At 37.6% G+C, this 13,013-nt stretch overlaps 1 protein-coding gene across 2 annotated transcripts in view; it reads right to left on the bottom strand.

Moving 5' to 3' along the window:
* The window catches only part of LOC145783270 (syntaxin-1B-like), a 57,930-nt gene that overhangs the window by 33,975 nt on the left and 10,942 nt on the right, over nt 1–13,013 (bottom strand). For both annotated transcript variants that reach the window (XM_082595095.1, XM_082595096.1), the window contains exons 2-3: nt 9,788–9,868; nt 4,484–4,583 (exon numbers count right to left, since the gene is read on the bottom strand). In XM_082595095.1, coding sequence (XP_082451221.1) covers nt 4,484–4,583; nt 9,788–9,868 — 181 coding nt within the window. The remainder of the gene's footprint in view (nt 1–4,483; nt 4,584–9,787; nt 9,869–13,013) is intronic.

Below are 13,013 nucleotides of genomic sequence, written 5' to 3' on the forward strand. Positions count from 1 at the left end.
GATCATTTTTTTTATTTTTGCGTGTAGGATATAATCGTTCTTATTATTACGTAACATTCCATGATCGTTAAAGTCGATGTCAAACCTTAGCGGTCGCATAAAACAATGATGTCAGGTTAGCTAGGTGATAATAGCGGTAAGAGACGTCGTTAATGCAGGCAATATCTGCGACCAAGACCATTAAACACCTTTTCTTTTTTCGGATTTCAATTTAATTCTCACACATTGCAAAAACAATGCGTTCTGTTGAATCACAATTGATCTCACAGCGGGAAGACCTCGTTGAAAATAGCGCGTCTAATTTAGCTGGTTTACTTAATATTGCAGTGAATAGTTACGTGACTATTCCAGCAGTACTCTACCATCTACTTTGAAATTTCCATACCGTATGAGATAGCTATGCGATCAGCTGCTGTTGTGCGGGCAAGAGCAACGTAGGCTTTTCTTGCTTTCGGCATTCTTTAAGTCCGTTTAAATTATCTAAATCTCCTTCGCGAAGTGTTTTATATTTGAAACACCACTTGTCATCACCATTTTTGTTGCCCCTCAACCATAAATTTACGGGGGGCGCCGGCCCCCCTGAAGTCGGCGCGTATGTTTCTTTCAACTCAATAACTTACTTCGGTCACAAGCACGTTTTAACGTTCGCGTTTTGTCGCTTCTACCTTTTTTACACCTTTGCTATGTTGACGTGTATTGTTTTTCATATGATGGTCAGGAATAAAAACAACTGAACTGACATGACGAACTTTAATTTAATAGTTCAAACATTTTATTTTTATTCCTTTCTGCACAATTTCAACGTTTAGCGACGTTAAAACTATGTAAAAACGGCAATTATAATTAGGCTACGGTACCCGATAATTTCCTTTCAAAAATTTCAAAAACTCGCCGAATAGGGCACTCGCCGAAAAAGGCTCTCGCCGAATAGGAAACTCGCCGAATCGGACTAGTCGAATCGGACTCGCCGAATCGGACTCGCCGAATAGTAGCAGACCCCTTTCTTGAGGCCTTCTGACAAATAGTTATGTCTGAGTAGTGTACTATGACATGAAAATGCGTGATTAAGTTAAAAAATTAACGAAATTGTTTTTACATATTTATCAAAAAATTAAAATGTTGCAAAATCTTGGAGTGTCACTGGGCTTTGTAGGTTTGTGACAAGGCCGACAATAGAAAAACTTAACACCTAAAACTTTGAACATTTGTGCTTTGTAAAAACAACGCGATGGACAGCAAATGTTGTGTTTTGTCATTAGTGTAAGTTTTTCAGCGTTAAAACCAAGCTGTTTCATTGCAAGTTTCCCCCTTTTAGCAGAAAGCAAGGGCAAAGCGACCATCAATCTGGGTTCTAAAACCAGTCTAAAACACAATGAAAGTGCTTCCTCAATGCGTGAATACACACAATGATCACGTGCCTTGGTCATAATGCGCTTGATAAGAATTGAAACTCGGTTTTCCGTGTGTCCGTATGGTACGGTAACTAAAAGTGGAGTTTTCGTTAGAATATTCACTTGAAGCAACGTGGTCTCAACCTTAAATTTCAATAAAAACTGCATTTCAAGTGTTGTCTTAAATCAGTAATTCAATTCAGTAGCTGGTTAACAGTCAGCACTCCTATTCGGTTTGAAAACGATACATGACATGTTAAGGGACGCATTTTTTACAGAGTTGGCGCTTTGGTGCGTCGCTCAAATCAAATGAAGTCGCAATGTATTGATCGCACAAATAGCTTTCACTGTGCTTTCTGTGAATCGTTCAGTCCTGTGTCTTCATATCTACAGTTGTAGAAAAAACCTTAAAGTAAACTGCAAGCAATGGATTGAGTTTCGCTTTTAGCAGCATGAAGGTTGATCTTCTTCGTCGTGTGTCACACGGCATAGCACAGAGCATCACGCGAGTTTGATTATGCGAAAGCTGAACGTTATTTTTCAGCCTGATACTGCGGGTTCGCTGTGGTAACAGCGGTTTTTCATGACCTTTCGGTACACAGTAGAGTGGTCCAAAAAAAAAATTTTTTTTTCTTTTTTAAGTGCTCATTTATTTTTGAGCTTTAAATGGTTAAAAAGTTAAGTTCCCAAAGTTCCATAGCGATTCGTTCACTGTAAGTACTGCCTAGAATTTTTCATTTTTTCAAAAATCTCAACCTTAAACCATGCGAGAGGGGACAATATATATAATATGTGATTTTTTCAGCACAAAATGTTTTATAGTCACTGTTCCCTATAAAGTAATTTAAATTAAAGGATGGATACTATAAACTACAAAGTAAAGATTTTGCATATTTGTACATGATTTTAACTCCAATTTGGACAAAAATCATGCTTGTTTGAAACTTAGAAGGAACACTGTTCACAGTTCCTAAAATGCTTCACAAACAACGATTATTGCAGATTATTAAACTTTTATTTTTGATTGATACCAAGATATTGTTTTCTGTGTCTTTCCACAACTTAAATAAACTGTTTTTGTGATTCATCCTGGGTCATCGACACATTGAAGTCACTAAATAGTTTTCCAGCTTTTCCAGCAAAGTCATTTACTACTTGATAGCCTTTGATGATATCTTTTGCAACTTTATAGCTTTCCAGAGCATCCCACAGTTCAATATCTTGATGAAAAAAAGCCAAAGCAAGCCATTTCATTTAATTTATCGAAAAATAACATAAATGATCTTGGCCATCCACCGTGCATGGTTGAAGGCACCTGGAAGCCAGAAGCGTACGCCATGCTGTGGGCTTTCTCCAAGGAAATTAGAGCAACTTTAATCAGCTCCCGATAATCATCCCTCGGTACTCGGTACTAGCAACTTTAATCAGCTCCCGATAATCATCCCTCGGCACTCGGTACCCTTGGTACTACTATTGAGTGTAAAATGAAGAAATTTTACATTTTTTTTCTTGAAATCCGCAAGAGTGGTTTGCAAACGAGGATCATCACAAACTTTATATGCATCTTTGTTGAGGCTTGACCACTTCTCCTTGAATCTTTTAAACGATGAAATGGTTAGAGCTGAAGATGAACCAGAGACAGCAGAAAATACATCACCACATATAATTTCGTGCATGTGAGGCCTACAGGCTAACCAAAGCAGTTTACATTCCATTTCCTTTTCCAGCAAGTGGCAAGCTCCATTAATAGACCCAGTGTTTTAAGCTGTAGTGTCAAATGACATTTCAACAATCACATCATTCCAACTCCAATCTTCAACAGCCTCGAAAACACGCTTGGAAATTAGAGCCCCTGTACCCCTTTCTACGTTCGAAACACTTAAAAGCTTTTCATCATTCTTACAGGTGGCAATCATAGTAATTCTATCTTCTTCCTCATTCCCGTTTATTGATGGAACAATTTTTCCATCCCAATGAACCATAACTCCTTGCCATCTTTCAACGCTTCTTTTCAGTCACTCGGTTTTGTATTCTGGTTTGAGGACTGCTATAGCAGCCACCAGCCAGCCTTTAAGAATGGATGAACTTCAAGTATCTGAGTGCTTTCGGAAGCACATTAATAAGTATCCACTATCCATCCGTATGTTTAATCGCGGGATGCTGCGATGCTTCATCCAGTGTGCGGCAAAATAATTTTCCCCTTACATTTGAGTTTGTTATAGCTTCATCATAAGTTATATACATTAGCTTATTTATTTATATGTACATTTGTACATTATCCTCCACGCATGATATGATATAAAATATGCAGTTGGTATACTTGCGCCTAGGTCTAAAATCCGACAAATATATAATTCAATATGATGGTGCATCGCTATTTGCTAGGCAGTACTAAGTATAAAGGCATAGGCTGGAAACTTTGGGAAAATGTTTTTAGGGTACTGACATATCCAAATGAGCTATGAGCATCCAACCATCCATGCTGCACTAAACTTTAATTTTTCGTAAATGTTCTAAGGGACCACCCTACCAGGATGGATTACAAAAACAGTTTCTTCTCCAAGTTGTGGAAAGACACAGAAAACAATATCCTGGTAGCAATAAAAAAACAAAAACTTTAATAATCTACAATAATAATCGTTGCTTGTGAAGCGTTTTATGAACTGTAAACAGTGTTCCTTCTAAGTTTCAAACAAGCATGATTTTTGTCCAAATTGGGGTTAAAATCATGTACAAATATGCAAAATTCTTTATTTTATAGCCTAGTAATCTTTACTTTATGGTATACATCCTTTAATTTAAATTAATTTATAGGGAACAGTGACAGTAAAAAAGTTTGTACTGAAAAAATGACATATATTGTCTCGCATGGTTTAAGATTGAGATTTTTAAAAAAATGAAAAATTCTAGGCAGTACTTACAGTGAACGAATCGCTATGAAATTTTGGGAACTTAACTTTTTAAACATTTGAAACTCAAAAATAAATGAGCACTTAAAAAAGAAAAAAAAATTTTTTTTTGGACCACCCTAGTACACAGTTCCCTAGCCATGTGCAAATGGTCACTTATAAAGTGAAATATAAGGTTCTTACTATCATCTGGTTGTGGTGCGGAAAGAATGTCACTGTGCTTCAGTTTCACTTCTTGAACTTTGGTTGAAATTACGTCGATGTATTCTCTGATTTCTTCAACCTTTGAAAATATGATTGCATGAAAATTGTATAAAATGACAAAAGCTCAATACAAGGCCGACGTACTGCTTCGTTTTGCAACAACAATGCCCACTGTGGCATTTCAACATTTTGAAAATTAATTCCAACGCCTCACTAACATTCACAAAACGAGTGTAATGCATCGGAACATGGCTTTATGACCGGCTCAAATAAGGGTAACCCAAATGACTCAATCCGTATGATGCTGTATACCCATCCTGAGTGACTGTCACAATCAAGGTGCAATGCCTTGCGATGGTTTGCTTTGTATCTTCAACGAGCGTGTTGTTTTGCTATAGAATTCTGGTGCGATGTGTTATTATCGGGTATTGACCTAAAGTAACCTCTGATGACGAAATCTGTATTATGTAACGTGTTTTCTACAACCTTCGGCCCTACGTGACCTTCTAGACACTTCTGTTGTTTACCTTTTAAATGCTACGTGACCGAACGATGGTTCTTTATGATGTAACCTTCTCGAAGTTACTGGACTGAACAGCCAACTATAAATAGTGGTGTAGTTTGTATTCTGAGATTATTATTATGGGAGTTATATTATGATGAGTTGATTATTATGATGAGTTGGTTATGAGAGATCATTGCTGAAATAGTAGCAGTTGGTAATAAAAGTAAAGATTATTGTTGATCAAAAGTTGAAGTATTGCATACGAGTAAAGCAAGTTGACGCTAATATAATTTCTGATTGAAATTAGAATCGTATGAGAAGCTGCGAGTGGATTATGTTAAACTTGATCAATAGTCGCAAGCATTGGAATCTATTGCCGTTTACTGTTACTTTGATTAATTGTTGGAAGTGGTGAACCATTCGTTGGAGTCCTTCAAGCGTTTTTATATATCATCTCACCAGTAGAACTATCCGTGAATTTAATTGACTGCTTTTCGGTTATAACCCATTAAACTACGTCATTGAATCTTTCCAAGTCTTTTTTCTGGTAAGAGATAGAAAGAAATCGTGACATTCTGGGGGCTCGTCCGGGAATTATAACCGAAAAGATTTAACCGAAAAACCGAAGAATACCAAAGATTTATTGAAAGAATAATAAATTAATGTCAAGATGGCGGATACTGTCAAACATGAGATGATTGAAGACTTAGGGAGCATGGCTGAACGAATGGGGCTGACTGGTAATGAGAAGTCTCAGTTTGTGATGGAAGAGTATCACAAGATAATGGACCAAAAAGCTCAGCGAGAAGCTGACGAAAGAGAAGATAGAAGAGCTGCTCGTGAAATAAGGAAAGCAGAACTTGAAGCTGAGGAAAAGCGAGCACAATTTGAAGCTGAAGCAGAGGAGAAGCGGGCGCAGCGCGAAGCTGAAGAGAAACAAGCGCAGCGCGAAGCTGAAGAAAAACGTGCTCAATGGCAGTACGAAACAGAAGCTGAAGAAAGAAGAGCGCAGCGCGAAGCAGAAGCTGAAGAAAGAAGAGCGCAATATGAATTGGAAAAGTTAAAACTTGAATTAGAAAGACAAAAGCTGGACATTAGTGAGCGATCTAATTCTACTAATGATAATGCTCGAGATGTTATTGTGGCGCAAGTTAGACGTCCAGATTTGCCATCATTTGTTGAAGAAAAAGATGAGTTGGATAGTTATTTGTTAAGATTTGAAAGATGTGCTACAATAGCCAAATTGGAGAAGTCGACGTGGGCTACCCAGCTAAGCATGTTATTATCGGGACAAGCTCTTGATGTATATTCAAGACTTTCACAAGAAGAAGCCATGAATTACGACAGATTGAAGTTAGCTCTGTTAAAGCGATACAATTTTACCGAGCATGGATACCGTCAAAGATTCCGTGAGGCAAAGCCTGAACGACACGAAAGCCCAGGTCAATTTATTGAACGTTTAAGAAACCTTTTGTTAAAGTGGTTTGAGCTTTCGGGGGCCGATCAATCATTGGACGGATTGGCAAACCTTATAGTTAAGGAACAATTCACAGATTCATGTTCAAAAGATCTGTCTGTTTATCTAATGGAGAGAAGTCCAAAGAATCTAGAAGAAATAGCCAGTGTGGCAGAACAGTACTTAGTTGCTCATGATGAGAAGTTGTCGACTGAAGAAACGTTGTCATGCGATAATGACGAAGAGCAAACAAATAATTTTAAAGGAGGTGCGGTTCCAAGAGAAGTACGTTGTTTTAATTGTAATGGCTTAGGTCATAAGTCTGTTAACTGCCGGAGAAAGACTAACAGAAATCATCAGGAATCGAGAAAGTGGTGCAATCGTTGCAATAGGCAAGGACACGAAGCGAAGGAATGCAAGGACAAGTCGTTTTCCTTACCTAATCAGTCTGGAAAAGATAAAGACACGGACGTTTATCGATGCGGTTGTGCGTTAATGATTCCTGAACCCACGCTTGACGAGGAGAATCCGGATGAAGATGTTTGCGGAAAAATAATACCTGAAGATCACCTGCCAGTAGTGGATGGAAAAGTTGGAGACAAAAAGGTAAAAGTTTTACGTGATTCTGGTTCTACTGGTATAATAGTGAGGAGAGATTTGGTTAAAGACAGTCAATTAACGGGAAAAACTGGCCATGTGACAAAAATAGATACCACTTCAATCCAAGGACCGTTAGCGATGATATCTATCGAAACTCCGTATTATAGTGGGACTGTGAAAGCGTTATGTTTACAAAACTCTTTAGTTGATCTGATAATCGGAAATGTTTTTGAGAGAGATTCTGAAGTTACTTGTTATTCTTGTGGCAAGAATGGTCACTTTGCTCGAGATTGTTCTGCAGATAATCAGCAACGATCTCACGATGACGGATATTACGAGCGCGAAGAACCGAGGAGAAGAGGCAGGCAACGACCATTTGGAGTTTGCTATAGATGCGGTAGACGCGGACACTTCGCCAGGGAGTGCGTTGCTGACGGCGGACATTCGGAAAATAGACGTTGCCGTGACAACCACTGCTACCGATGTGGGGAGATTGGACACATAGCCAGGAGCTGCTCTTTTGATGAAAAGGCTTGCTACAACTGTCACAGAGAAGGTCATCTCGCCAAGGACTGTCGGGAGAGGAGATGTTTCCGATGTAGGAAGATGGGTCATCTCGCTCGCCGGTGCACTGAAGATGCTGAGAACGTTGGAGACTTTCGCAGTAAACGTGACTATTGTTTTGAGAAAAGCTATCGTTGGTAGATCATGCAACGATAGACTTATGAGAACTGATTATTGAGTAATTAATTGTTTTATGGTGTGTTTTGGTATTGATTGTGTTGTTATATTGTTTGCAACAATATTCTAAGGGGGGGTGTATGTCACAATCAAGGTGCAATGTCTTGCGATGGTTTGCTTTGTATCTTCAACGAGCGTGTTGTTTTGCTATAGAATTCTGGTGCGATGTGTTATTATCGGGTATTGACCTAAAGTAACCTCTGATGACGAAATCTGTATTATGTAACGTGTTTTCTACAACCTTCGGCCCTACGTGACCTTCTAGACACTTCTGTTGTTTACCTTTTAAATGCTACGTGACCGAACGATGGTTCTTTATGATGTAACCTTCTCGAAGTTACTGGACTGAACAGCCAACTATAAATAGTGGTGTAGTTTGTATTCTGAGATTATTATTATGGGAGTTATATTATGATGAGTTGATTATTATGATGAGTTGGTTATGAGAGATCATTGCTGAAATAGTAGCAGTTGGTAATAAAAGTAAAGATTATTGTTGATCAAAAGTTGAAAGTTGAAGTATTGCATACGAGTAAAGCAAGTTGACGCTAATATAATTTCTGATTGAAATTAGAATCGTATGAGAAGCTGCGAGTGGATTACGTTAAACTTGATCAATAGTCGCAAGCATTGGAATCTATTGCCGTTTACTGTTACTTTGAATAATTGTTGGAAGTGGTGAACCATTCGTTGGAGTCCTTCAAGCGTTTTTATATATCATCTCACCAGTAGAACTATCCGTGAATTTAATTGACTGCTTTTCGGTTATAACCCATTAAACTACGTCATTGAATCTTTCCAAGTCTTTTTTCTGGTAAGAGATAGAAAGAAATCGTGACAGTGACACAAACCACTTCTTCTTCTTTGTCGTATGAGCTTTCTTCCGGACTATGTATTTGGGCATAAGGTCATCACTAATGGACTTGGACACACGTTTGAAATAAAATCCTATTATTAATTTTGTTACAATATAAACCAAACTAGAAACATAACTTGGCTTTAATCAACTTAAATTCGTGCTAAACAAACAAAACAAATATAAAATTAACTAAATATATCTACGGTAGACATAGTTCTGCACAATTCTATTCTCCTCGTTCTGCCAGTACAACTGCAAGATGAATCAGTGGCAAGGCTAGAGTACAGAACTAGAAAGCGTACAATTACCTAGGGCACACATGATTATGTAAGCGAGTAAACAAGGTGAACTACAGGCAAGCAATCATTACAAATTTTAAACAGTCTGACAGGTTATTAGAATACTTTAGGCCAAGGTCTGGCTTCTCGAAGTTAATCCCGTACCTTGCACCTTAAGAACAAGTCAGGGAGGTGGTATATTTACACAATTGAAGAAAAAAGTTAGTTTTCTTTAGAAAAATTAACAAAAATTGTGTGGGCATATGAATGAATACGAGATTCATTTTGACATACTGGCAGAGACTGGCACTGCAAGCGATATCGCTGAGCAGAGTAGCCTAGTTTCATTATCACACACAAGAAATAAAACCAAGACTTGCCATTCGCGTTAAAGCCATTAAAGGCACTGAAAAGACAAACGAAAAAAATGAAAACCTCTGAGCAACGCAGCTGCAAGCACAAAATACTTAAAAAGTTGTGTAAGGTATCTTCAGAAATCTGTTCTAATTTTTCTTGCAAACAAAACACAGAAGTGGTTTTAAATAAATGCTAAAAAAAACAGAAATCTGATCTCAAGCCTGAAATCAAAGTTTGTCGATGTGTTATTAGAAATGTAACCCCCCCCCCAAAATTTGGGGAACAAGAGACATCAAATCGTATAGATAGATTGACAAAAAGAATACAGTCTGCATGATATACAGGAAAATCTAAAAACTGTGCTGCAAAAATCTAACCAATATTAATACTCAGCAAAAGGAATTTGATTATACTGTAGAACAGCTGACACTTCTTGGTGTGACAAATTTTGCTACGAGCTCATAGACTAGGCTAGTCCATCACCTACCTGAGAAAAGAATTCTTTTATAGTACTCTGTTCAATTGTTATTGCTGTATCATCTTCCTCCTGAATGGCACCATCCATTCCCTGTAACATCGATCATCATTAAAACTAAATTAATCACAAAGTATAAAACATAAGGAGAATTACTTAAAATTTCACTTTTAACACTCAAAATCATTTTTAACATTACCAAAAGCTCGAAACAGGTTGGATGTGATGCATGATGTCAAGGTCGCATTGTGCAAAACACAACCTAACATAGAAGAACTGATAACACCCAAGCAGGTGCACCCATCAGTTTGCCTTAATTTTATGGTGGACCGTGAGTCATTGAAAAAAATTGCAAGGGGGCCATTACACAATTTTTTTGAAAAATTTTGAGAACCACTGTTATAAATATATATAAATGAAAACGAGAAATCATTTTGCCTCGATCTGAAACAATGAAGGCAGCAGCTAAAAAAGTCTTGAAAAAAGTTCAGTATTCGACAATGTGTGTTGCACAACAATATATGCCTAGGGATTTACACTTTGATTATGTTCAAAATATCTTACAAATGACAATTTCTAAGAAATTAGCCATAACCTAACTACCATAGCCGTAGTTTTATTTAATTAATTTTTTCTTAGTGATATTTTTTTAATTGTTCCATTTGAAAAAAGGCAATTAGTTTGAACGCATAAATACCTGCCACAAGTTACCCCTACACATGTCTGATGTCACCAAACTAATGGGATAACTTTGGACAAATGACATACCAGTGCATTCTTTATATAACATTTGTTAAAAAGAATGAAATTATTTAAATTTGCTACCGATACCCTTTTTTACACAATAATTTGGGATACATTGAACTGAACATAAAAGTTTATTTCTAATTTGTATATTTTTCATTTTGCAGCTAAAATTCAAAAATCTGTTTGAAATGTGCCCACCTTCCTCTGTGTGGTTGTGTAATTGAAAACAAACAAATGTGTGTATTGCCTTAAGAAGCAGTTTTTGCTTGAAATAAAGCACAACTATTTATATGATTAAAAACTTTAAAAGTAGGAACTGCTAGGTTATGTAATTGGAACTGGATATTTCGATGGTGCAGTAGATACAGCCATTCCATACTCTTTTTTTACTTTTACTGTGCATGCACTCTGTTGCTGCATGTGCGCATTCTTTGTGTGCATGCAAGAAACTGTTACATGGTCGTCACGCACAGCAGCGAAAGCTCGTAGTGACACAAGCGGCGGACATGTCCGCCGTCACAGCATGTGATGTCCGTTGTCCGCAGGAGGTACCATCTAGATCGGTCATGTTTGTCCGCCAAGGAATAACGCAGGAACTAACGATACAAATCTTCATTGCATAGCATGAACAATTGTTGCGAGAATATAATTTCCCGCGCATTCTAGCGCGCATCTAGAAAATGTGAATACTGTATCCCTTAGCTTCCATTCAAGCAGGAAAACTTTCGATTTTTACGTTGCTTCAACAATTGGTGTGTTTGAATCAGCGTAACAAAGGTGAATTCTTCGCTAAGAATCGATGGGAGTACCGGTACTTCTACACTTATCACGCGCAACTTAATTAAAGTCTTACATCACAATGTCTGGCTTTGATCTCCAAGTAATATTGATAAGGCAAGGTTGGTTACAAAGTTAGATAACACGAGTAGGCTATTACAGCAAGGTGCAGCAAAGTTTGTTAAGTTTTGGTACTACAGTAAGACACTGTCTGACTAAGACAGCCTAGTGAAACTTCGCACAGCAGAAATTAGTAGCGTTAGTGTAAAATTTTCCGACTCGTGACCAGAGCATTGTGACGCAAGAAGCCACATGACCTCGTTCGGTGGAAGTTAATCAGTTATGCAGCGTACCGTATTAAGCAGCTACACGGCGCTTTGACTCTTCAAGCGCACGTCGTTGGTCTGATGAAAGCTTTTTAGAGTCAGTGACTTTGCTGAAATTTTAAAAAGCCTTCTAAACCGTAGCTATAGTTCTCAAATGGTGAAGAATTATCAAGATAAAGTGATCAAGCATGACAATCGACGCTAAATCTGGTGTGTCCGCCGTGAGACTTAATTTGTCCGTCGAGATAGCTGCTCAGACCGGACAATAGGGTGTGGCTGGTGCCCCCATATAAATATTTTTCTGATTACTTTTTTTTGGTGGTGAGGTTCTACTCAAATAACAAAAATATGAAGTTTCAGCTAAAATAGTTGATGTTTAGGACCACCTCATCCCAATTAAAATACTCAAATTGGAGCCTATACGTCATACACTATATCGTCCCCATATACAATCGTGCAAGAATACCGATTATAGCCAATAATAAAATGGCACAGTAGCCTATACAGTATAGTGAAACTGTATGAGGATATGCAAAGTTTGTTGAAAATACCAGCAAAATACGCGATTCAGGAAAACCTAAAGGATTGACAATTACAAAGAATCAGTGGAAAAAACAATGCCATTCTGGCCCAAAAATGCTCTGAAACACTCCGAAATGATGAGGACAGACAATTTCTTATATCAATGCAGACAGACAGATTGGCAGTCATGGCTGGTGTTGACAAAAATCTTAACCAAATAAAAATGCAGCAGTAAGACGCAATGCGGCACAAAAGCGAGTGAACATTGAAGCAGCCAGGAGTACGCTGGAAAAAGATAGTAGTTTACAGCTAGAACATTTTAATGAACCCAATGAAGAGGAAAAATTTTCACTTGGGCCTTCAGCCCTTCACAAAGAAAACATCGCCGTATGAAGAAAACAGGTTAGTAATTTTAGTGAATAAGCTCATATACTGCTGTAAATAGAAAATGAATGCAATTTAGCAATATGCCTAAATCATATTAAATGTAATTTCTGTAAAAATTCACACTGTGCTCCAGGTGAATGGCTTTTAATTCCTCATGATGTGCTGAAATGTCGAAAGTTAGTTTCTTCTGCAGTAAGGAATGAACTTGCCCAGGGCTGTAAAACTATCGTCAGTTGTGATATCACTTATTAGTAGCTGCGACGGAGATGTTACCAAATTTAATCTTGATGCAACGCAATCATTCAGGCGAAATTACTTTAACTTGTACTACTGTATTCTGTATAGTAGACAACTAAAGAAATATAGTTTATAATATTCTGAATTATCAATTCTCATCAGTATGGTCACATTAACTTATTTTGCTTCTGCAGATATCGTGTTGAATGCATTGATAGCACAGTTGAGAACATTAAAAAATC

The sequence above is a fragment of the Aplidium turbinatum genome, chromosome 14 (assembly GCF_918807975.1).
Source record: "Aplidium turbinatum chromosome 14, kaAplTurb1.1, whole genome shotgun sequence".
Lineage (NCBI taxonomy): Eukaryota > Metazoa > Chordata > Ascidiacea > Aplousobranchia > Polyclinidae > Aplidium > Aplidium turbinatum.